Source organism: Thamnophis sirtalis, unplaced genomic scaffold (genome assembly GCF_051295495.1).
Source record: "Thamnophis sirtalis isolate CommonGarterSnake01/CBP01778 unplaced genomic scaffold, rThaSir2_p1.2 scaffold_5, whole genome shotgun sequence".
NCBI classification, from domain to species: Eukaryota; Metazoa; Chordata; class Lepidosauria; order Squamata; family Natricidae; genus Thamnophis; species Thamnophis sirtalis.
The window spans coordinates 71,381,174-71,408,520 of record NW_028261385.1 but is presented as its reverse complement, the minus strand read 5'-3'; the positions used below and the strand labels follow the sequence as shown (position 1 = coordinate 71,408,520).

General features: G+C 35.2%; 1 protein-coding gene across 6 annotated transcripts in view; it reads left to right on the top strand.

The window, feature by feature from the left end:
• The window catches only part of PIP5K1B (phosphatidylinositol-4-phosphate 5-kinase type 1 beta), an 82,379-nt gene that overhangs the window by 30,210 nt on the left and 24,822 nt on the right, over positions 1-27,347 (top strand). For all 6 annotated transcript variants that reach the window (XM_014052346.2, XM_087716009.1, XM_087716008.1 and 3 more), the window contains exons 3-11: positions 3,351-3,419; positions 10,799-10,929; positions 14,444-14,561; positions 15,929-16,081; positions 17,977-18,276; positions 24,134-24,345; positions 24,960-25,043; positions 25,156-25,204; positions 25,782-25,866. In XM_014052346.2, coding sequence (XP_013907821.1) covers positions 3,351-3,419; positions 10,799-10,929; positions 14,444-14,561; positions 15,929-16,081; positions 17,977-18,276; positions 24,134-24,345; positions 24,960-25,043; positions 25,156-25,204; positions 25,782-25,866 — 1,201 coding nt within the window. The remainder of the gene's footprint in view (positions 1-3,350; positions 3,420-10,798; positions 10,930-14,443; positions 14,562-15,928; positions 16,082-17,976; positions 18,277-24,133; positions 24,346-24,959; positions 25,044-25,155; positions 25,205-25,781; positions 25,867-27,347) is intronic.

The window sequence follows — 27,347 nt, the reverse complement described above, 5'->3', positions numbered from 1 at the left end:
GAAAAATATACCGTGTTTTCCCGAAAATAAGACAGGGACCTATTTTCTTTTGACGCCTGAAATAAGTTTTTGACCTTATTTTCGGGGAGGTCTTATTATTTTTGAGGTGCAGGAGGTGGTGAGCGTGGTCACCTCAGGGCTGCTGCTGTGTTGCAATATTTTCAGGGAGAGCTTATTTTGGGGGGAGGGCTTATTTTAGTGCATGCGCTCAAAAGCCCGATTGGGCTTATTATCCGGGAAGGTCTTATTTTCGGGGAAACAGAGTATTTGTGATTACAGGTAGCCTTTGATTAAATATGGTAATTAGAACCAGAATTTATGTTATGTGGGGTGAGATGGGCGCAGACAGGGGAGTGGCACTGTGCCATCATCTGACTGCAACTGGGCAGGCAGTTGCCTGCCTTGGCCCCACACTCATCCTACCCTTGGTCTCTTGAGGAAAAAAAAGCAGCAAGAGTGACTTATGGGGGAGACTTGTGACTTTCCCTGCTGGCTTCCCACTTGACTTTGCATGTGAGAAGTTTGTAGGGAAAGTCTCAAATGGCAATGTTCTGGTTATGGGCTCTCCAACTGTTGTAAATGAGAGCCAATTGCCAAGTGCTCGAAGTATAGTCACATGATCATGGAGACACTGCAATGACCACAACTTCAAGGACCTGTCATAAGTCTCTGGCATTCAGCTTTATTGTAACCTCGAAGAATCATTGAGTAAGTGGTTGCTAATGTATGCAAAGTCTGGGCAGTTTATAAACATCTTGTTTTATGTTCATAGTTTAACATAGCTCTTTGGGTGACCAAAAGAGCAGATCAACAATCTAAATAAGAAGGATATGCATTTTGACTAATAATATGTTCAATGTAGGCATCAGTCTGTTAACTAGCACATTTCAATTTCAAAGAAGAGTTTAGTAAAGGAATATTTATAGCATGAACTATGAACCTCCATCTTCTAAATGTTGCTTTGCAATCAGCTTGTGAAGCCAGATGAGCTATTTAATGATTTTTCTTAAATGAAGATGTTATCTATGAGAGGACATTATGACCGTTATGTAGTAACTATATCAACTTGCAGGCCCACGCTAGCATTTTAGTGAGTGCTTTTTAAAAAAAAATAGAAAAAATGCTTTTTAAAAGAAAAAGAGCTGAACATTTTAAGTCTAGGATAAAGAAAATGCAATCATATTCTCTACCAGTTTATCTGTTCATTAAGATACCCTAGAAAGCTTTTCATTGGAACATAGGAGACAGACTTTTCAAAAACCCATACTTATTCATGTCTTTGTGACCTCCTGACTCTTTGCTTGCCACTAAAATTTTTAAACTTTCTAATTGGTATTTATCTTGGTGGGTTTACTAATATTTTTCTTTCCCCTTATTTGCTGTTTCATCTATCTCTTTTCACTGATATTTGTGCATGTTCTATGCATAAAGAAATAGGAATTACATTAAATATCTATTGTTGGTTAGATGTAAAACAGATTTTCTGATGTGCTCATGACATTTTTGCCAATGCTATTGGCATTGGCAGGGAAACACCCCAAGCATCTCTCCACAGCAGAACAGAAAGGGAATGATCCAGAGATATTTTAAGGATCACTGGGAATGTTGCATATAATTTATATATAAAAACTCATCGGATGTATAGTAGAGGCTAGACACTCATCTGTCCTGGATGTTTTAATTTTGAATTCCTGCACAAAGTTGAAGGGGCTGGTTTGCCTAAATAGTTGTAGTTGTTCTCCATGGGACAGAAACAGATAAGTGCACAAGGGTATATATAGTTGTATAAACTCTGAAGCCAAACAGACCTGAGCAGGCCCCCAGCTATGGTAGCCATATTAGGTTAGGATTATAATTCATCCATGCAATCCAGTGGGCCATTTGGGTGAATGTAGTGACCATAAAATATAATGGCCATCACTGATTATTAAAATAAGATAGAACTATTAGTGCAAATTTTTGCTTTGTTTTGACTAAGATTCCTATAAACAATTTTTCTTATAAAGGAGCTAAAGGTAGCTTTTTATTATGTTCCATGTGGCTTTGGTTGCTCTGTTGTTGAACTCATTTGTTGGAGAGACATGGTTTGACTGTTATTACTCATGCTTCAGTAATGATCAGATTAGGAATGCATTGCTTTTAGGATTTCCCTTGGCAAGTATTGGTTTGATTCACCATTAGAGGAACCACATTATTTACTAGCACTGACTGTCCTGAGCATATTATCAACCTGGCATTCAGAGAAGTACATTGCTATTGATTTGTTTCCAGTCTCGTTGAGGATTGATTTTAGTGTTTAAAACCTTAAAAGGACTGGGACTAATACATTTGAAGGATTATCTTTTACAACATGAATCTCCCACCAATTAAAGTCTTTATTACAGGCCCCTTTCTTGTTCTCTTAGTTACTATCTTTCAGACATCAGATGAAGTCTTTCCAGAGTTGTTATTATTGCTGTGCCTTTTAATAGCTGTTGTGGCTCAAGGAACTGGCAGCAGAATTGGACAGTAAGGAGGTTGGGGAGGAACATGGGCCAGTCCTGGGGGCTGAGGAAAACTCAAGCGAGGGCTCTGGTCGGAGGCAGAGAGGGAGCTAGACAGCAGTGAGGCAGAGGTACCTGTTCCCTGTGTGCCCATGCGCAGACCTGCCAGAAGACAAGAACAACTAAAAAAGCAGAGTCAACTTGGGAGTAAAGGCACACCTTGGAGGTGATTGGCCCCTCCCATAGGAAACAAAAGAGGAGCGAATGGGGAGTGGGCTTTTGCAGGAAACAATTTGTTCCTTCGATTGTTTCAAGAGTGGAAAGTTCTGTTTGTGACTATAAGAGACTCTGTGCCAAGTGTTGCCTTGCTCTGCATTTGGAAACTAATTATCTGACAGCTCACCAATGAGATATGGTTCGTGTTGATAAATATTCCTCTGAAAGACTGTTTGCCAAGCCTTGCTGACTGTGAATAAAAGGAATTCACAGTCGTGTAAATAAAAGAGGTTTTTCCAGGACTAAAACTCTGCTTTATGCTTGTTAAGAAAGCCTAGGTGAAAACAATAGTATTTAGAATATTCTGTGATGCTGTGATTATCCAGAGGTACAATTTGGCTTAGAAATTACGGCTCCCCAAATTATACAGAGAATGGAGAAATAATAACAAAGTCCACAAGTGTCAATCTATAAAACCGATAGTCTGGCATAATTTAGCGGCACTACCATATGATTATTGATTTTAAACTAGTTGTTCCTTGTACATTGATGTATTATATTTGATGTTTTATTTAATTTGACTTACATTTTTGGGAAAGGTGAGCTAGAACACTACAAATAAAACACATTTGTGCTTTTAAATATTTTCAGATGCAGACTATAGCTGAAAATGGAGATCCCCCTTCTGAAAAACAAAATGAGGAGAAAACGTATAAAAAGGTTTGTAAAGTTTCATATCCTTTTCGAATGATTCAAAATAATTTCATTTTTAACAGCTTGTATAGAGTGGTAGAATGTACACTTTTCTTTTGTGCTTTATGGTTCTTTGAACACAAGAACTAACTAACGTTGATGTTGCCTCTCTGATGTCGATTGAGCCTGTAGCTGCATGTGGCTCTTCTACTTGGGTGCAACTGCCTACTCTGATGTAACTCTTTTGCTCAGATGCGGTTAACCAGGAAAGAGGCTCTGATGACACTGAGTGGGGTGTGTGGCTGAGAGCGTAGGTCATGATTGGTGATGGTGGGTGGGTGCCATCTGGGTGGAGTTGTGGGTGGAGCTGGGTGGGGTAATGGTATATATGTGTGTTTGTGTGTGTGTGTGTGTGTATGTGTGCATATATATATATATATGTATGTATGTATGTATGTATATGTATGTATGTATATGTATATGTATATGTATATGTATATGTATATGTATATGTATATGTATATGTATATGTATATGTATATGTATATGTATATGTATATATACATATTCACCCCATTCACCTATATATAGGTGATGGTGTTAATTTGGTTAGAACTGACTTGGATTTGATTACCTTTGTATCATTGTCATTTAGTGCTGGTTATCAAGTAGTTTCTTAGATAGAGATAAAAGTTTTTCACCAAACAAACTGAATGTCTGTTTGTATGCAACGTGAACGCCGGAACCTAACATGTAGATCCCTGGTCAGTGGTATCCACAGCATGCCTTCTCTGCCAGATCTGATGGGGCAAGTAGGAAAAGGTAACTTGGTTCCTCAGATAGCCTGGTCCCACTCGATGAAGGGTTCTAAAGATTAAAACCAGCAACTTGAATTGGATACAGAAGTTAATAGGCAAGCAGTGCAGCTCTTGGATAGAGTTGTAACATGTTCTGTACCAGAAGCGTGCATTACTGTCCATGTCACCACATCCTGTACCTGTTGAAGTTTCTGGATACTCTTCAAGGGCAGCCCCTTGTAGAGTGCATTGCAGTAATCCAATTTGGAGGTGATTATGGCATGAGTGAATTGTAAACAGGACTGCTCACACATGGCACACAAGACAAAACTTTGTAAAGGCTCTCCTAGACATGACTGCCATCTACTCATCAAGCAGAAGTTATGAATCTAGGAGAACCCCAAGATTCACACTGGGTCTGTCTGGGATAGTACAACTGCATCCAGCATCAAAGATGGCATAGTCCTGGAGAGAGGGCCTGAAAAACCAAAGCCACTCAGTCTTGCAAGGATTAGCTGAAGCCTGTGGTTTCCCATTCAGACCTTCACAGCCTCCAGCCACCAGGTCAGGGCTTCATTTAATTTACTAAAGGTAGAAATGTAAAACTGAATATCATCAGCATACTTATGGTACTACACCAAATGGTGATGGATAAGCTCACCCAGAAGCCTCATGTAGATAAAAGGAGAAAGCATCAAATTCTGTGGCATCTCACTTAGGTTGAGGGTATCACTTCTCCCGTCATGAATGACTGGAATGGATTCTTAAGGAAGGAGGCGAACCAACGCAATGTTGATCATGGTCAATAGTATTGAAATCTGCCAAGAAATCAAATAAAACAAAGATAGATATACTGCCCCATCTAGGTCATCAATAACCATGACCAATGCTGTTTTTGCCCCATAGCTGGGCCTGAATCCCGACTGGAAAATATCTAGACAATATGCTTCCTTGAAGGCATTCTGAAGCTGTTATTTAACTATATGAAATAGTGGATAAAAAGTGTCTAGTATAGTGGGGTCCAGCAGTGACTTTTGTAGCATCAGGCTCATTTTGCAACTAGAAAAAGGATGCAATATCCTTTTCCATTGTTATCCTGCTAGTTTTGTAGCCATAGGTATACAATTCATAAGCACCTGCACGATTTATTGTATAATATAATGTAAAATTATAATATTCCAAAACAAATTTAATATATGAAATTATTTAAATCCAAATGACAGCTGCCTTGATATATGACCACATGACATCAACCCAGTTTTCCGTGTTTAATACCTATCCAAAAATTTGCATAGTGTTCAGTACATTATAAAATGTTGTAAACTATAATTTAAAATTTCAAGAATTAAGTCCTTTATCTGCCAAAATAACTGTTGATTTTTTCTCTCAGAAATTTCAACTCAGTCCATATCTCTCTCTATATTCAAATATCTGGATATATTCTAGCAATCACTTATAAATTGCTATTATTTTTTAAAAGAATAGTTTTAATCCTCTAGTACTAGAAGGAATACTAATATTACATCTTTATATCTTATGAAGTATACCTAAAATTTTAAAAATTAGAACTGTTTAAAGGTGCACACATTGCATATTTTTGCAATGAACAATGTATTTGTATGTGGAAACCCAACACATAAGGGGCAACATTATGTTACAACCTATGTTGGTATAGTTCAGTTTAGCTTCTCTACAGCAAAGAATTTAAAATGACAGTAACCATGACCCAAGAACAAACTAATAAGTAGTTACCTGATCCTCAATCATTCCCATTCATCTTATTACTTCAGTTCAGTCAATACCAGTGGGGTTGGAATCTGTTTTTCTAATTTTATTAGCGAACATATTCTCTATATGATTGTGACATGGAGAAATTTTTGAAAACAAATCTCAATATATTGGAATATTTGAAACAACTAGGATAAAATAGTTATTTCATCCCATGTTGTTTCTAGCATTCCAATATTTGTTTTTAGTTTTCAATTGTTCAAGAATATTTAATTATAAGCTAAGATAATTTATATCATTCTGTCCTCCAAATCTAAAATTGTCCTCTTTTTTAGTTGTTCACATTTGTTCCTGATTAATAACCATTTAAAGTTCATTCTAAGCTTCTTGAATAATTTGGCTCTCCTACTTCTATCATAGTCTTGAGGCAGCAGCTCATGTCTAGTGATTAATATTTTTGGCTTACTGTTAATTTAATGGTGTGGCCTGAGGCCATTTATAGGCTTGAGAGGATAAAGTCTTCTACTAAAGAGAGCTCCCTTTCATTACTGCTAACCTTGCACTGTTGCAGCACACACCCCAGTTCAGCAAATATGATGCAGTCGTGCACTCTTGTATAGAAGCTAATATTTGTTTAATCAAATCTGTGTTTACTCTGTAAAGTTTAAGATGGTTAGGAAGAGGTAATTACTTGGAAGTTCGAGTTCTGTAAACTAAAACTAATGTACTGAGCCAGTTTGTAGATTGTTTTCTAGAAAACCTGTAGGGAAAAACCCTCTGAATAATTAGGAAAGAAATTGATCTTAGCTCTTTTTCCCCCAGATTTTCGTTTCAATCCTCAAAAAGAATTTTTGACATAATTTTTCTGGGCTTCTGTCCCCAGAGTTACATTAATGAATATGCAGGCTTCTGAACTTTGAAGTAAAATATGCATCTGGATTTTCACCTTTAAAAACAGCTGACTAATTTTAAAGTGAGTTGGAATATCAGTATGCAAACCTAAGAGACAGAACAGTTTGGTTCACACAAAATTTTGAGCACATGTCAATCTGTTACTTTTTCTTTTCCGTGCTTTAAAATTATTGTAATTATTTTTTCTTTTTAATGATTGCAATAAATTACTTGCTTACAATACACAAAATAAAGGGAATTAAAGAATTAGGATTTCTCAATCCTGTTTTATAAAAACCAATACTTTTACATCTATTTTAAGATTATTCCTTTTTCTTAAATGATCCGTTCTCAGCTATAACACTTTCTAAGTGGTTGCTTATGCTTTAGCATTGTTCTTTTTGATTTATATAAAATTTATTCATTCTGTAGTAATACTCACGAGCAGTAACTGCATCATTTACAGAGCCTTTGTTCTATTTTTAGAATACTTGTATGAAAACAGGAAGGACTCATGGTACTTTTTAATTTTTGATTTGACATTTAGTTAGCCATAAACTAAAGCATAATTATACACATGAGTTATTTTAGCATTTTCCATGCACTGTACTTTAGGAATAATAACAGCCACTTCTCATTGTGTTAACAGATACAGTTCATTGATTTGGGGAAGTCAGTCTAAATCCATCAAGTACAAGATGGTAGTTTTAAATTAAATTTTTATTTATTTATTTAAGACATTTGTATAGCAGCCTATTTGAAACCAAATTCTGAATGATTTACAATCTAGAATTTAAAAAATCTAGACACAACATAATCCAGAAACAATAAACAATTGCTAACCCTTCCAATAAATTTAGCTCAATAATTTAAGACATGATCCTTTGAAATAAGTTTATCTAATAAGATACAGTACCCTCTGCATGTTATTCAAGGTTTAGGGGGAAGATCTTTCTAAAATATAAACTCAGTGTGGAAGAACCCGGCTTGTCTTCTTGGGTTTCTTCGTTGCCTTATGAATAATGAAAGATGAAATGTCCACTAACATTTATGACTTCATGTCATAAATAATGCTTACCATCCTTAATAACCGCATTGTGAAGCTTGTTAAGTTAGCAATTTCATAATTGAGACATTATGTTCTGTAATTGCTGACATACAAGCCCATCCACAGATAAACCAACTCTAGAGTTTTTAACCAAAATACTAGGGGTGGGGGGAGTACTATCTGCAGAAAAGCTGACCTGCATTTTTCATGATATTTTGGTTTAAATTTTGAGGATCTGTGGGTGGACTTACATGCAAATATATATTGCAAATACAGGAACTTTGGAAACGTATTATTGTATCAATATACATGTATTTTATTAATAAAAACACAGAGAAACCCATCCACAGATAAGTTGAACCTCTTTTTTTGGGGGGGGGAGGGAGAGTGCATGTGCATGTTGGCATCTAAAATTCTTGGTTTATCCATGATATGGTATTTCCAAACCAAGTTAACATCCCTGGTCTATCACACCAAATTATGTAACTTTGGTTAAACAGTTTGCACACAATTATTATCATCATCATGTCTAGTTTGCATCCATGTTCCATTTCAGGGGAATGAAATTGCAAAAATGTATACATCTTTAGAAAAGCAAGTAAGATTGTATGATCTGCCTATCTATATAAAGCAAATCACTGGAGGCAAATCCTCTACTACCACATATGGTGGTATCTTTTTTGTGCAAATTAGAGATGTAGGAAATTTGTCTAATTAGTTCAAGATGTTTTTTTCCCTCCTCTTATTTGACTGTGTTTACTTCAACTGGTATCTGGTTTCAGAGAAAGAAGCCTTAGGCTCCAAGCTGGTCTGTATTTTATGTGAAGACCAATTTCAATAAAAAATGCTGACACATCTTGGACTAGAATTTCAAGAGTTGACACACATGTAGGAAGTCTTTAACTGATATTGTTTCAAAGGTCACACGATGGTTGCTTATATTTAGGATGATAAGCAAGCAAACATTTGAGGATTAGTTCCTTACTTTATTTCCAGTTTTGCTGCTACTTCAGCAGCAAATTGATTTCTATAATTAAAAGACAAATTGTATACAAAAACTTTCGGTCAAAGGCTCCACTTAGTAATTACTCTTTTGTTACTTCATTAGGTGAACAGAACTCTTATCCATTTTATGAAACTGTCTATAATCACTTAAGGTGTCTTTGTAATTTATCATAAGAATGCAGAGTTAGCTGCTTATTTCATGAAGGGAGGAGTCTTTTTTCCACTTAGTATAACCATTGACTAAGTATATGTTTGAGTTGATACTGTGGAGGTTCTTACACAAATAGAGCAAAATGTGTCGTTTTGAACAAAATGGAAAGAGTGTAATACAATAGAATGTATTGTCTATTTCATATCATCATGCCATTCACAGACTGAGATTGTGTGATTTATAAAATTGGACAGCACACTTTTTAAAAATCTACTCTGCCACTTGAAATACTGAGTCTCACCAATTAAATCTCTGCAACCAGAATGTAATAGAAGCCTTAAGCAGCAGTTGATGGCTTAAAACCTCTGCCTTTTGTTTCTTATAAAAGTTCAATAAAATCAGACTAGATTATGAGAAAAAGACAGAAGGCAATGCCTAGTCCTTTCATTTGGGCTTCTGACTGTATGTTTCTAGAGTTTATGACTCAGGGATGCCAGAAGTCCTTTACAATCTAAGTGTATAGTTTTAATTTTGTTGGCTGTAGGTGGAGAAGACACTGTCAGATGCTTGCCATATTAACTTCAAAAATTTATAATATAACCAGATTGATTCTATATTAGTCTGAATAGTTAGACTGCTGAAGAACATATGTATTCATCTATAAATAACATATTTGTAATCTGTGTAGCACTGAGAGATTTTTACGGATAAATATTTTTTCAGAAATCCCAAAGGTGCTTTTTCAAAAGGCAACTGGACTTTCCACCAGAAGACATTTTTTCAAAAGAATTCTGCCTTCTCTCTCTTTTTCAAAAGCTATCACCATCACATTCTTAATAGCATCACATTTTGAAAATCAGACATGAAAAGTAGCCTTTTAAAAAGAAATTTTATATATTGATTTTCCTATATATTGATTTTTTGACTCACAGAAACACAATAACTAGCTGTTTTTCTTTTTCCCTGAGTGTTTCCTTTCCTGGCCCATTAACTACAATGTTCAATGGGACCCTCCGTACAGTTTCACTGGAGCATTTTAGCCCCGGAAGTATTTACTTTCTTTACCAGTTATCCAGCCACTATAGTTGTGGTAATAATTGGCTTACACAGATGACAGTGATGCTGTCTGTCAGCTGATTCTTTCCATTAGAAACTCGAGTTCATTCTTCTGCCTTGTCCATTCCTCTGTGGCTGCATAAAATCATGACTGTGAGCATCTTCCTAAACTACAGGCTCTGAGCTCCCCACAATTGGGCAAGAAAGGGGAGAAAGAGAACAAAAAGGAAAGTAGAGGAAGAAGTTAGGAGCATGATAATTGGAAAAATGAGGTTCTCCTTTTTTGCTTTTTTTTCATCTCCTGCTTAAATTATATAATGATTTATGGGAGCTGTTAGAAGTTCAGAGCACTCGGAAGATTTGCAGAGTTCTTCCTTTCTGTTGTAGACCATCTGCTGTGAAAAGGGAGAGTACAGGCAGAGGAATGCTCATTTTTGCCCCCCCCCCCACTACTAGGCAGCTTTTGAGGTATGAACTTTCTTTTCATACAATATGTAACCTATGAGTTTCAAATAATGTTTTTTTTTAAATCTTTCTGGTAGACTTGTATGATATACTGCGATCATTTGTCTCAAAATCTGAGAAATGCTCTTGGAAGAATCAACTTGTTTTTTAGGTAAAGGAAGCCAGGACTTTGAAATATTCTTAGAGATGTAGAAGATTACCAAAAAAAAACCACCATGTGTTGCAAGATGACAATTTTAAACATAATATATATTTGTTTTTGCAGACTGCATCTTCAGCTATCAAAGGTACCATACAATTGGGAATAGGATACACAGTGGGCAACCTTACATCTAAACCAGACAGAGATGTACTTATGCAAGATTTCTACGTAGTCGAAAGCGTATTTCTTCCCAGGTAAAGGATGAGTTAATTATTTTTTATTTCCCTGAATATTATTTACCAGATTTGTTGATTAATTCTAGTGATAACCAGTCTTCCTTCCAAAGTGCTAATAACATGTTTCTTGTACTCACCTCACTTTAAAAAACAATCCAAAGAAAACTTGAGAGATTTGGTTGAAATTCCCCTGGGGCCTATATAGATCTTTGTATGGTCCATTTGAACAATTTTGTATTATTTTGTTAGATATTGCTCACATCCAGAACAAATTGTAATTTATTCTTAAATTTTAGATTGTGTTATGCATTAATTCCAAACAAGACTGTTTTATGAGTATTCTATTTATAATAATAGATAAAAGACTTTAAGTAATATACAATTAGAATATATACTGAGAAATAAGTTTTTTTATTTGACAAGTTATCACACTGATATTATATGTATGCATGTAGAGTTTCAACCATGCTTTTCTAAATTTTCTGAATTTGAATAAGAAGAGTTATGGAGGTTATTAAAGGAGAACAGAAAAGCAACAGTTTCAATGCTGTCTTATTGCATTTGAGGAAAATGGTGGGTGTTTTATGATGTAAAGTATCTACATTAAAAGATAACAAAATGATATTTTTCTGAAGTCTATACAAAACCAAATTTCTAGTTAGTTCTTCATGTATTTAAGGAAGCTCTATCTTGGTGCATATTTGTGGAGAGTACGTTATTACATAATATTTAGTATGTACATGTTAATACTAAAAACTGTTGGTTAAGTCCAAAGAAAATGTAATGAAGTTTTCAACTAAATGGCATATGTATAGATATTTAGCACATCGACTGATAGTCATTTTAACATGAGAGTATGGCTTAATACTTAATATGTTTTAAAGTAATTGCTCTTCTTGGAGAAGTGACGCAGATTAATTCAAAAATTGGTTTTATCTCCTGTTTGAAGAAAATAGACAAAAACTAGCAACAGAGGAAATAAAATCTTTGTAATAAAAGATGAAATTACACTTTGGAGATTCAACAACTGGGATCACATTCACTGTTCTCCTCTTGAAAAGCCTTTTCCAAGCAGAGTTTGATAAATAGTGATTTTTGAAATCCGTCACCTGAAGATATAAAAAATTCAACAGCTAAAATAACTTAAAATAATGATTGCCAAATGCAGATACATCTGGATTTCCTGAGGAAAGTAACACTAAATTACAAGAGTTAATCATAAAAATACAATGTGTTTCACATTTTGTACCTTTGAGGCAATTTATAGATTTATAGAAGTTTCATTTATTTTGAAGTCAGTTTGTTTTAAAACTGAACCCAGCAAATAGCTAAAAAATGCTTATCCTCTTCATCAAAAACTGCAGCCTTCCCTTTATAAATGTATTTTGCTCAGCAAGAGAATATAATCGCTGTTAACTTTCTAGGAAGGTAGTACAGTACAGTCTTGCAGATTTCCTGATGTCAGAATTCAAATCTAAAGTGATCTTAGGGACTGACACTTGGATTTGCTTAGTTTCTGGGTATGATAATTTATTATTCTAAATGCAACTTTTGGAACAAAACATAGGGTTTCAGAGCAGTACAGATAAGAAGTAAGACATCTTTTAATATGTTACATAACATGCTAAACTAGTATGTGATTTCTTTGCTCTTGACTTTCTGAGATTTTTGAGTTCACTTGCTTAAAAAGAAACATAATAAGAAGCTACAAATAACATAATGTAACCTACCACAGCACATAAATGAGGCTGCGTTAATAGTGTAATGTATAACTCTTTAGAGTTTTTCTACAACATTTGTATCATGCAGTTTAAATTTATGGTTTTTATTGCTAGATTTTCTTGAGTTTTGAACCTTTAAACAAATTTGTGCTGACAATCCTTGTTCACTTAAATAGTTAACATTTTCTGCTGTAATGTCAGTAAAAGCTAGAAATATTATATAATTTTATCCAGAAAAAAAATATCTTGACTAAAAATTTCAGACTAAATGAGGATCAGAACTTTGCTTGGCTACATGAAGAATGGCTCAACTAGGTGCTTTGCTACCTATGTGCTTAGGAACAATGCATATGATGTTTAAAAGTTGCCATTTTGAAAAGTTAAATTATAACTACGCAGCAACTTTTGGGAAGGCTTTGGAAGCCACACTATTAGCCTTGAAAGGACATAGGCCTGTGATGGTGAACCTATGCCTCATGAAGCCATATTTGGTGGCACGCAAGCCATCAGCTCTGGCGCCAGCCAGCTGATTTTTCGCCCTTCCTGAGGGCCAGGGACAGCCATTTTTGCCCTACCCATGCTTCAGAAAAGCCTCCAGAGATTGGGGAGGGTGAATGGCCCCAACAGCCCAACCTGAAGCTCATTTCCAAACCTCCGGTTGACGCATTGGGGCTGGTTTTTCACTCGCCCCAGCCTCCAGAGGCTTTCCTGAAGCCTTGGGGGCATGAAAACTGCCACCTCTGGCCCCCTGGAGGCCTTTCAGAAGCTAGAAATGGATAATTTCTGAACTTCTGGTTGGCACGTAGGGGGTGTTTTTCACCCTCCACAGGCTCCGAAGGCTTTCCTGAAGCCTGGGGAAGGTGAAAAATGGCCCCAACAGTCCAATCGGAAGTTTGGAAATCATCCGTTGCTGACTTCTGGAGGGCCAGGGGAGACCATTTTTGCCCTCCCCAAGCTTCAGGAAAGCCTCCGGAACCTGGGGAGGGGTCGCATGGCCCGGGTGTCGCACACACATGCACAGGTGGGCGAGGAAATTGAGTGGGCGTGTGCACAATTTTGGCACGTCATAAGAAAAAGGTTCGCCATTACTGACATAGGATGTTTTAGAGATTATAGGTGGAATCTTATTACTGTAGTAATCAGTACTCAGGAAGAGCAGAAAAGATGCTTTAAAATAGAAGAAAATAATTAATTGGTAACATTAAGCAAAATCAGAAATGATGAAAGAACAGAATGAAAAATAAATTCAATTTGATTTTTTCAAGACATTTTAATAGTATATTGATATGGTTGAAATAGGGCTGTTCCTCTTTTATAATTCAAATTTGTAATCTGTATCAATTTTAATGAAATACATAAAGTATTTTATTGAGAAATGTTATTGGGATGCTGATGTTAATAATTAGCATTTGACGAAGAAGTTCATTGTCTGAAACACTATAATCCTGTACATCTTTAAAAACATTGGTTTTCTTCAAGAATAATATTGGAAGAAAAGGAGCCAAAAACATTGATTGATTGATTGATTGATCTTCATATACTGTTACCGTGTTTCCCCGGAAATTTTGGGGAGGTCTTATTATTTTTGAGGTGCAGGAGGCAACGAGCATGGTCACTTCATGGCTGCTGCTGTGTTGCAATATTCGGGGAGGTCTTATTTTTGGGGAAACAGGGTACATTAGTTCATTCTTAAGTAAACAGAAGAGTTTGAAAAGGCTCCTATTTTTTTTTTTGTAAAATTCAAGTTAAGATGTTTATTTTGTAAAGGCATATGTATAGACATAATATTTTAAATTTCTCTTTCAATTCAGTGAAGGAAGCAATCTGACTCCGGCTCATCATTATCCAGACTTTAGATTTAAGACCTACGCTCCACTAGCTTTCCGTTACTTCAGAGAACTTTTTGGTATTAAGCCTGATGACTACTTGGTAAGACTTATTCCTTCTTTTTCCCCACAGAATATAAGGAACCCAAAAGCTCTTTCTGTTTCGGAACCAGTATCCATTGATTTGTGATTAGATTGAATAATGCACCTTACATTATAATGAAGAGAATTATTCAGTATTATTTGCTTTGATTCATACACCAAATTCCACTCATCTGTGTATCTATAGCAATAATTCTTTTAAATATAGTCTATAACATATTGGGTCTAAGATCCCTACGTTAGCAAGACATTCTGAACTGTATAGAATTATTAGTTAACCATTTCCATTTACAGTTTTTAATTGCTTGTCCTAAAATTTGGTGTATTAATTGACAGTTCACCAACTGAGGTGTGGCTGCTACTCAAGTCATTATTTCTACTAGATATGCTATAATTGAATTTAAATACCCCTGTGGGTTTTGCTGATTGAATTTTAGTGAAGACATGTAATTCATTAATTTCCTTATAATTGTCTAACAACGTGTATAAATACATGTTTCCTTAGGGGCGCCCATTCTGGCTGCCGAGAACACATTTTAAAATACATTAGGAAGTATTCATAATTAGGAATAGTTTAATATTTCAAAAATATAAAGCAGGTAAAACCAAGAAAATTGGCAGTTCAGAGAGGGTTCTAAACATGATATACCATTTATTTATTTTTTATTCATTCACATTAACCTGTATTCTTTGTGATAAGATAATTAATTCTTAAATTATGCATCCCAATTATTTATATTGTTTTAGTCTCTGTTGAACTTCTCTCTGTCTTTTACAAAAGTGCAAATGAGAAAAAATAGGATTAATCTGGGTTCTGTTTTGACCTGAGTTTTTACAGCACCACACACAGAGGATTAAATCTGTTTTTTATAAACCTCAAAAACATGGACTTAAAACATAACTGAAGATATTTGCCCCCAGAGACATTAGTTAATTCCACTTTGTCAGATTGTTAGATTTTTTTCAGGTTTTGACTCACGTGATTAACCAGGAGAGTTTTTCATAGATCAGCATTGCATATATTCTATTGCAGACAAAAACAGTTATGTAAGACAATATATATCCCCTTGCAAGTTTTGTTTGTATATTTCAATAAATTATGCAAAAAAAGAAAAGCGTCATAAGAAGCCTTTTTAATCAGCGCCAATAACACTTGGTGTTCTAACAGTTGTGTCAGAAGTAGCTTACCATGTCGTACTGTTTCTTTTCTTTCTTAAAAAAATTAGACCTGACACAGTTGAGTAGTCTGGATAGCTTCAAGGACTTTGGTACACAAAGGTCTCCTTCTTCCTTTCATAAAATACCTAAAAACATATTTCTATATATCCATTTCCCAGAATGGCATTAAATTTCTTTTTCTGTATTCAGTATTCAATTTGCAGTGAACCATTAATAGAATTATCGAATCCTGGTGCCAGTGGCTCCTTGTTCTTTGTCACTAGCGATGATGAATTCATAATCAAAACAGTTCAACACAAAGAAGCAGAATTCCTTCAGAAACTGTTGCCTGGCTACTACATGGTAAAGATACTCATGTCCTTTTTTTAAGGTGGTGTGTGTGTGTGTGTTTAACTCCCTTGTTCAACTCTTGCTTATATTCTTGTGAATGTTAAAAATGACTTTCCCCCTCTAAATTTGTGATCCTATTATACTGCATATAATAAATAGGAGAAATTGAAAAAATAAGATTGAGGTTAATAGACAAATTTTCTTTAATAAGTGGAATAATTGATCATCTATACTGATAAATATCCCATTGTATCTGGATTCATTGATAAATCATTTACCCCTAAAGGACCAAATTATAAGTTTGTCTTGTTGTGTTGTTAGATACAACTTTTATTTTCTCTGTTTCAAAGCTTAACACTGTTTCCTTGGTTGTTCACTTTTAGGTATGAAAAATCTTTTTAGAAGCCAAAAATTGATGGTAGTGTAGTATTTACTGCAGATTGAAAGTTTAAAACTGTTCTATAAGAACTGATGCAAAACTTGCTTAATGGCTGTCTTAGATATAGTGAAATCTAACATTTATGCTATACTGTATTACTTTCCATTCTTGTTAACCAAATTTGCCTTTAAATCAGGATTTGAAGTTAATAAGAGGGAAATATGGTTATTGTTCATTCTAATTAATAATCACAATTCAAGTAATACTTAGCCACAATCCAACCAGGGCATATTCCAAGAAGGAGGAGAAAACACATATTGTTTACTCCAGGTCGGAGGTGGTATTCAGCAGGTTCTTACCAGTTCTGTAGAACCGGTAGCGGAAATTTTGAGTAGTTCGGAGAACAGGTAAATACCACCTCTGACTGGCCCCGCCCCATCTATGTCTCCCAAGTCCCAGCTGATCGGGAGGAAATGGGGATTTTGCAGTAACCTTCCCCTGGAGTGGGGAGGGGATGGAGATTTTACAGTATCCTTCCCGTGCCACGCCCACCAAGCCACACCCACAGAACCGGTAGTAAAAAAAATTGAATCCCACCACTGCTGCAGATGTTAGCTTCTCAAGCTTTAAGCATGTTATTCTCCTTGCAGGTCCTTTCCAGCTGGGCTTACCAATTTGAATCAAAATTTTTAAACCTTTTTTTTAAAATCAAAGATGGAGTAATGTGCTTGAGGGCAGAAGACTCTTATGTAAAACTCTTGATTTTTCTGCTCACTTTGTGGAGAGAGTTAAATGTAAAGGAAAGAAGGAGAGGTATAAGAAGAAAATCATGAGTGGGAAAATGGATTTGTAGGAATAGACAGGAAGGGGAAAAGAAGATGAACTGTGATTATTATCTTAGGGTGGTTGTCTGCAGAAAGAGCACCAGAAGCAATTTACATCCAGTGTTTTGCAAGCTGTAGTATTTTAAAAAGTAGCTTAAAAGAAGCTAATTTAGGACAAGGAACTTTCTCCCCTTTTCTTTGGTTGAATGAAAATCACTGTTTTCAGAATGAAACCCAGATTTTATGAATTAATGGCAAGTCTATCATTACCACTAAAGTGGTTTCAAACAAGTCAGTCATTAATTTTATTTGAAGGGGTTGCACAAATTTAATTTATAATTTTAGTAGGTAAAATTTGTATTGCGAAGTTTGAGAAATCTGCCTTAGACCTAAGAGTTCAACCACCTAATTAACGTTTAAAATGCTTGAATTAGCTTATGGACACTTTTTAGTGGTGGATCCAAAAATGATTTGTTGAAATAGAAATGATTTGCCTATTTATGCTTACTTTTGTGTAAAACTGTGATCTGGATTATAATTTATAGCAAGAGTATATTTAAGACCTGTGTGCTACAGCTCCCAGAATTGGCCAGCTGGGGAATTCCAGGAGTTGGAGTCCTCAAGTCTTAAAAGTTGCCAAAGATGGACACTGCTGCGTTATGGTATTGCAAATGTTCATTGGTATATTTTGTGTTTCTTTTAAGAATCTCAACCAGAACCCAAGGACGCTTTTACCCAAATTTTATGGCCTGTACTGTGTTCAGTCGGGAGGTATTAATATCAGGATAGTTGTGATGAACAATGTTCTGCCTCGAGCACTGAAAATGCATTATAACTACGACTTGAAAGGGTCTACGTACAAAAGAAGAGCATCCCGAAAAGAACGGGAGAAGTCTAATCCCACATTTAAAGACTTGGATTTCTTGCAAGATTTGCACGAAGGATTATATTTTGACTTGGAAACGTATACTGCGTTGATGAAAACACTACAAAGGGATTGCCGAGTAAGTTAAAAATATTTGAGTTCAACCTCTATTATCAAGCCATAACTCTCCTGTTAACAAGGCATTGTATAAACATTGTATGAAGATGGATTGCCCTATAGTTTATAAAACCTGTGCCATTATTGAATAACATTTTTTGCTGAAAGTAGAATGCATCTGGATTGGCCTTCAAATTAAACTGCAATTTACTTACTTTTATTTCATTTTCTTCCTATATTGATGCTTTTTATTATCCCCCAAGGTTGTACATTGTTTGTCTTGTGTTGCAAATTAGTTCAACCAAACCAAGAGTAAATCCCATTAAATTCAATTATACATATTTATGAGCAGACATAGATAAAATTGCACTTTTATTTAGTTTTTTTATATGAATTAAGATGCATATGCTCAAGGTCCATTGTCTTTTTTACCCAGATAATATTTTATTTTGTCATCTTTGCTATTTTTACTTAGCTCTGATTGGTTAATCTTTTGAGACAAAATATTTTTAGAGACATTATATGTTGTGTTCCAAGATGTTATTGATCATATTGCTATTCCTCTGTCTTGTAAAGACATAAAAAATAGTATACCTTCTTTTCCATCCTAGGTTTTACAGTAGGAATGTCCTGTTTCTTTCATCTGTCAGTCTCTTATTTCTTTTGAATCCTTTCATATCCTGCCACACATTTCTTTGCCCCATACATAATGTCCTATTATATTCTTCTGCCTTAAGGCATTTATTTCTATTTTGCTGCATTTATGGTTTTTTTCATAAGCAAAATTATTTCTGTTTTATATTTTGAGTTCAGAATGAAAAATCAAAAGGTATATTAGTACTTGAAGCACGAGTGTTAATTTTGTTAGTTTATCTAGATTCTATGTAGTATTTATTGAAGTTTTGCAGATGTATAAATGTATATATTTATTAATAGGTTCAACTATTTAAAAAATTGGGATTAATTTCAAATAAAATGCTCTAAGACCTTAACAAATAGAATAAATAAATCGATCATAAAATGCATATTATTTAAGAAAATTGAGAGGAAATTATTTTTGTTTAGTAAAAAAAAAAATGAAACAAGACTGTTAGTATGCAATGTAGCCTAGTCACTTTTAAAACTAGATTTTTTTTCTTATTTCTGAGGCTGCATTATGGAGAACGGTATTCACATATTGTTTTTTGGAAGATATACAGGCATAATTTTATATACATACATACATACATACACACACACACACACACACACACACACACACACACACACACAGACATACAGAGAGAGAGAGAGAGAGAGAGAGAGAGAGATCATATAAAGATCTATGAACAAAAAAAATTATAAAAACAGTTTGAATTACTTTTTTTGTTGAAATTTCACAGAAAAAGTCAAGTATTTTTTATTAAAATCTAGATGCTTAAATACTCTCTTGCTTTTCCAAATTTAAATTAATCAATACATTAATGAGCATGAAATTTACTCACGCTTTACTCACTCATTTATTTCCCCTGTGGAAGAGACAGAACCTTAAAATTCTGCAAAATACTTGGTCTTGCTTTTCAAAGTGTACCTCTGACTTGCTGAACAAAAAGCAAATTTAGCTTCATTATTACATTCTTTCTGAAAAAAAAACCCTTTCCTTGAAATTAACATGAAGCCAATGACAACATTAATTATGGACGTGTGTGTACCCATGTACCTGTGGTTGTGTTGAAAACAGAAACTTGCTTATGAACATTAATACTTCAAAGAAATGTGGCTCTGTGTGTAACAGGAGTTAGGTTTTAGATACAGTTATGACTGTTTGCTTATGCCTAAAAGCTATCTTGAATAACGTGGAGTAATTTTGGAAGTGATGGTGGTTCACAAAGATGATTGCACTCATGACAAACTTTTTGCATTTGATAAAATGCAAAAATGATAAAATAAAAAACCAAAACATAATGGCAGTCTCTCGGAGATGAAATAATTTAATATGGTTCTATTGGTTAAAATGCTGTGAGAAAATAATGTGGCTGAAATGGAGTTACAGAAGCAAAAAGGCACCACTTCTAGCAAAGTCCCATGCTTATCAGCACACTGTGGTATTGTGTCAAGTCTTATTAGTGAGCATGAGGCCACCTTTTGTTTGGAAATCAAGCGTGAAGTTGATGATCTAATAATCAGCTGCAAGCTCATCAGATGTTCTTCCTAACAAAGGACATTGTTTGTCACTGTAGTTTCTGGAAAGGAATATTCCATGAACTCAGGCAATTAGTGAGTATGTGGAATGCATAGACGTGTCTATTCAGGGAAGCCATATATCAATACTCTCTTATAAAGGTCAAACGTTTGATTGCAATATAAAAATTATAAGAATGTTTTAAAAGTCCCTTACACTAAAACCAAACTATTTTAAGTGATGTAAAATGTGGACTATATGCCTAAAATATATTCACTTTAAAAGATTGCATATTGGGGAAAAAAATACTTTCAGAGAGCTAGCCCACTGCCTGTAGGATATAAATGAAATGATGAACACTTACTCAAAATGTATTTTCTGTTTTCACTATTGGGATATTTTTTAGTCATTCATCTTTGAATTCCTAAAATGTTAGGAGGATAAGCAAGTTTAGGAGTTGTGTTTTGATATATAAGTGACCTTGAAGAGTATCTAGAAACTTCAGCTGCAGTGGAGTGAGCAAGATATGTGTGTTTCTGGTAGAACACGTATCATACCTCTGCTTCGTTAGCTGCACTAGTTGCCAGTTTGTTCCCTAATCCAATTCAAGGTGTTGGTGTTGACTTTTAAGCCCTTCATGGCATCATCAGTTTTTTGAGAGACTGCCTCGTCTCAATTTTATTTACCTGTCCTATCAGATACAACAGATACATCAGATCCAGTATTACAGGTTCTGTCATCTAGGAAGCTATAGTTAGTAGGCCTAGGTGGTGGACCTTTTCTGCTGTGCTCTTCCCACTGTGCAATCTTCTTACCCCCTGAGGTTAGATTGCTCTAGTCATTGTTGAACTTCTAGAAGTCCTTCAAGACTTGGTTATGGCAGCAGACCTGGGGACTCCAGGGGACAGTAGAACTAATGATCTGGCTCTATTTTCTATCCCTTTTTCTATTATTCTTTGTTTTAGCTTGGCTTTTATAATTTCAATGTATTTATTAACTGAGTTTAGCTCTGTTGTACGTTGCCCAAAGTTGCTTCTTTGTGAGATGGCTGACTATATAGTTCGTAAATAAATAATAATAATAATCATCATAAAATACATGGATTTAAGTGCATGGAGTGAATTTAGATGTCCATGCTATTTTATAGTGCCTGACAGCATTCTATCCTAAAATGTTGGGTGTAAATCATTGTGGTACTAGTAATATATAAAGAAAACCATTCATTCAATGACAATTCAAAATTATGGTGTCACAGAATGAAGGGATCTCCATAGTTAGGACACTGTATCGCCCCCACAGTCATGTGATCAAAATTTGAGCCTTAGCAGTCTGGCCTCACTTAAGAGATGGCATGAGCCTCATAGTGCATAGTGATGAGAGTGACTATGGCTAGGACTGGACTGGGCTGTTTGTGATTTCTTGGGACAGCAAGAAGTCCCTTCACACCATGCTGCTTGGGGTTGGGCTCTGGGGTTTGCTATGGCTCAGGACTTTTTGCAATCTCAGAGCTGCAACATTCTAATAAGCCCCTTTGTGCTATGGAGCTGGCCTGACCTGGGACTAGATTTCACATTGCATTGTGATTTACGGACTTCTTGCAACTTCAGAGCGGCAGTACGCCAAAAAGCTGCTGAGCCACAATGTACTCTTTCCTTGGCCTCTCTGTGCTTGCATGCATGCACTCTGAACATTATTTCCTCCAACTCCTTAGCTCGTGGTGCACTGCACACACACACATACACCAACTTGTGTGTGACCTGCCAACAGACCACCCAGGTCTTCCTGTGCTTCCTTGCAACAACTCCAGCTCCTTACCTGTGACTTCCTGCGGTTCCTGCTTTAATGACCCATTCATCAAGTTACAGTGGCAACTGGGACTGTTGATTGCTAAGCGATGTGGACACATGGTGTTGGGCTTTACAGTCACATTGCTTAGTGATAGAAATTCCCATCCCAATTGTGTTCATAAGTTGAGGACTACCTGTAAGAGGCCTCAGAATACTCTTCTATTGGCTCTAGAAGTAGATTGTGTTCCTCTGTTATAACTTGCTGGGAGCTAATTAACACGAAATCAATCTGACAGGTTTTAGGAAATTAATTGGGATGTTGCCATTGTATGGGTGATTTTACTTTTATTTTCTATTTTTGTATTGATTTACTCTGGATGTTTTAATTATTATGTTATATGGATCTTATTGTTCCACTAACCACTGACAGTTCTTGTGATACAAGAATATCAGTCTAAATAAATGAGTATAAGATAAATCAGATAAATGACTAATAAATAAAAGAACAGATTACTTCCTCACTGCTGTTGCTCACCATTCTGTGGTGTAATTGATAGAAATTCTTTCTCTCTAGAAGTGTGAATGTGTGCCCTCTTCCGACTTCTTACCAAGTTTCCAAATTTGTTCATCTGTCATTCAGAATTTTGGAATTATATTTATTTCTTGTGCTTGAGATATGATATTGTGTAGATTTTATCTGGAATATTGGTTTTCAAGTTGGGAAAAAATAGGCACAGACTAGGATAAAAAGGAATGAAGTTCCAGTGTTCAAATTCATTAGGAAACAGCAATTGAGTAATTGTTATATAGAATATAGAGAAAAATTAAATGTCATAAGGTTCCTCTTCAGCCTACATTTTTCAAACCAGAACTTCCAATATTTAGTCATTTTCTATTTTAAATTGGGTTATAATAATAGGAGATACATACACCACAAACACTACTGTATTTATTCTCATGTGTCTTTTTCTTCATTCCACATATATCATTTTTGATCCCACTGTATGGGAGAATGAGGTCAAATTCTCTTTTCATTAATATTCTAAGTATTAAGGGGAAGAGGAAAAGCAATTATGTCTCAAACCCTGAAGCAGTTTTGTATCAGCAGGAAACTCAAGTCAGATTTTAGTTTCATAGTAGATTTAATTGATTATACCAACCCCACCTCTCAAAAGATGTTGAAGAAGAAATAAGATAATGGTTCCTTTCCAAAAAAAAATCCAGTTAATATCCAAGCCAAATATTAATATATGTTATAAATCAAAGCTTTTTCAGATTTTTGAACTCCTATATTCTGCTTTTGAAATTTATGGGCGATTTTAAAAAAAATTCTGAGAGGTCAAAATATATTACAAATATATATCTGAAAAATATTCCATATAGTTTTATCCCTGCCATGACAAAAACATGAAATATCTGTAATCTCCTCAAAGTAATATATATTTATAGCAGAATTTTATTTATTACTGCATTGTATGTTTATATTGAATTTATTTATTTTAAATGGTTATAAATTTCATCATTTTGTGTTAAATAGCATACAGCTTAAAACAGAGCCCTTCTTACTCTACTAGTCACTTGCTTCCAGTTTGACACAGAGCTAGTGATATACATTTTTAAGTTTGTTCATTCAACTATGTATCTTTATAATTGTATTGCAGGGCACCCCACATTTTGCCACTTCACTCTTGGGCTTTGCGTGTTAAGGGTATATTAAAGCAAGAAAACTGTAGTGTTTTTTAGACATGAGGAACTCCTATTTAATCTGGCAAAAGAATTTTAAAAACTTAAATTTAGATGTGATCATTTTTATTGGGATATCAAATCAAAGTAATTATTTCTCTCTGTTCAATATGGTTCATTTATCTTTCTTGTATACTCTTTCACAATTTGCCACATAATAGATTTCAGTCTAAAACATCTGATCCTAGGTGCTGGAAAGCTTTAAAATCATGGATTATAGTTTGTTGCTTGGCATCCACATCTTGGACAGTTCAGCAAAAGAGAGAGAAGGGGAGTTTTCTCAAAACACCTCTGACTCTAAACGCCCAGGAGGACAAAGAGTTCTTTATTCAACTGCTATGGAGTCCATTCAAGGTCCAGGAAAATCAGGGGACTGTGTCATCACAGAAAATACCAATACGTAAGTCCCTTAAAAAACAGCCCTTTGAAAACAAGAAGTTACTGGATTGTTTAATATTTTTCTTCAGTTTTGTGTACTACATTTAAAGTGGGTCAGACTTGCCTTCAGTTGGCGAACAATAAAACATAAAGACAAATGAACTTAAAAAAAACCCAAATGTTGCCTGCTAAGATCACGTTAGCCTCTGAGGATGCCAGACATAATTGCTGGCAAAGATCCCAAATAATTAGACCATGGCCTCTTAAGTCATCATCACCCCATCACCGAAAATGTTGAGCCAAAAAACAATTGATTTATCTATGCATTTTCTGTATACAAAATCACAGGAATATATCCTTAAATGCCTAGTATTATTTTGACACAGCTGTTTGAAAAATAATACACCAGAGGAATGCATAATCTTAATTTTCAGACATGGGGAAAAGTAGTCAAACTGAGGAGGGAAAGAGACTTGCTTAAATCCATTTTTGACAATTGTATAGCCCTTACCATATGGTGCAAACCTTTTCGCTACATATATTAAGAAGGACATTTTTAGCTGTTAATATATTTCTATGGTTACTTTAGAAAGTAGGCTTTACAATGACTTGCTATTATTTCGTTGTTTCTGTCAGAATGGGAGGCATTCCAGCTAAAAGCTACAGAGGAGAAAAACTGCTGCTATTTATGGGCATAATTGACATCTTGCAGTCGTACAGGTAAACTTAAAATAATACTCATTGCTTTCTGTGCAATTATTCGGTTAAAGCGATATTGTAGCCAAAGGGATAATTGTTTATTAAACTTCTTTTTGTGGTATATTGTCATCAGGTTAATAAAGAAGTTGGAGCATTCTTGGAAAGCCCTTGTTTATGACGGAGTAAGTCATTTTAATGGTTTTTGGAATTATGTCAATGGTTTATGTAAAGTGGAAAGCTCCTTTTTTGCCTCTATTCTGTTCAGCAATAAGAGCTGCATCTATTTTGTGCATAGAGCTTTGCCATCTCTTTAAACAACTATATCTAGAATGTCTTTTCATTTTGGGTGTGTCAGGAACTAACAGAACCACAGAGTTGAAAGGGACTTTGGAGGCCTTCTGGTTCAACCTCCTGCTCAACCATTTTAGACAAATGGTTGTTCAATCTCTTCTTTAAAACTTTCAGTTTTGGAGCACCCTCAATTTCTGGAGGCAAGTCTGGAAAAAAGCCGCTTTAGAAACTTTCTAGAGATTGTTGAATGTTTGTTTTTAATTTAAGAAAATAGCCTTCAAATTGCTTTTGTTTTTTTTAATGAATGCAGTATTCTCTAAGTATTACACTACTTAATAAATTAATGGAATGCTAAAAATTTGCCAGTGAAAAGAAAACACTAAATTTTAGTTTCATGTTCTGTTTGATCTGTAGATTATATATCCTCTCCTCTTTTCTTACTGACAAAGCTTTTTTGTTTCTTTGTAGGATACAGTTTCAGTCCACCGACCAAGTTTTTATGCTGACAGGTTTTTAAAGTTTATGAGTACCAGAGTATTCAAAAAAAATCAGCGTAGGTACCACCATATTATGAACTAACTAAAGCCACTCTTACCATTATCTTTTTTTTCTAGAGGGGCCCCACTTGCATAATTACTTAATCTCTGAGGTTGGACTCACGGTACAGAATATAATATAAGTACTACAGGCTGATATTGTAAACTACTGCCATGGCAGTTGGTAAAAAAGCCTCTGGCTTCTTGGAAACTCCTCTATGCTTGTTGCAAGACAAAATGGATCTTGGCTTAGATGGAGCTTTGTTCTGATTAATAGGGAGTCCCAAATTATATACAAGTTCCAGATGACGATGCTTCCTGTTGCTCAAGTTTATAATTTCAAGTTTGCAGTTGAGTAAGCCTTGAGAGGGTAGTTCTGGATTATTAAAATATTCAGGATCACTGAAAATTCTTCCATGAATTTTCAAGATTTGGAGAAAACCAGTAGCTAATTAGAGTTGGCCTTCTGGTCAGTAAATAAACAAAGATGTTTTCAACAAATCATTGCCCAACTATTTAACACTAAGACAGAACAAAACAAAACTCAGTCACTTCAGCAGAGGTGCTTATTGATTGCAAATGAAATTTCCTTTTTGAAAGACATGTAACTGGAACTAAAGGAAGCTGAACCCTGGCTTGATTTCATGCACTCAAGCTGATGCCATCGACTGAATGATATGTGTATATGTTTCAGGGGAAGTCCGTTCACCCCATGGAACATATTGGAACTCTGAAATTCCTCCAAGTCACTGCAGATACATAATTTTAATAGTTGGGATTACACACAGCCTCTTGTATCTCCATTCTAGTGTTTTGTGGCTGTATTTTCTTTAGTATTCTGAGTATACTATTTTGAAAGTTTATGGTTAGAGCAATTAATAGTGTGTGAACCTAATTACCAATCTTGTAAGTACATCTAGATCAGGGATAGTCAACCTATTCATACCTACCGCACACTTTTGTATCTCTGTTAGTAGTAAAATTTTCTGACCGCCCACCAGTTCCACAGTAATGGTGATTTATAAAGTAGGGAAGTAACTTTACTTTATAAAATTTACGAAGCAGAGTTACAGCAAATCCCCACCGCCCACCATGAAAGCTGGAACGCCCACTAGTGGGCGGTAGGGACCAGGTTGACTACCACTGATCCCGATTCTTATAATATTCAATGTAAGGGATGTTATAAAATGTCTTTGAGATTGTTTACGCACTGCACTGCATACAAGATGCTATAAAAATTATCCTTAAGTTTTAATGGAGCCCTGTGTTACTCCATGATGTTTATATAATAATGATATGGGCAGATACTATTCTAGTCAGACTGATTTAGAAAATAATCTTGTTCATGCCATATCTCTGTCCAGTCCCTTCGATGGAGGAACATGCATTTGAACTTAGCATTTCTTCACTGTGTAGGAGATGAATATTGGCTGGGTTAGGGGATAGCTTGGGTTCAATGTCTTTTTAATATTACTTAACATTCATTGGGCTGTTCTAT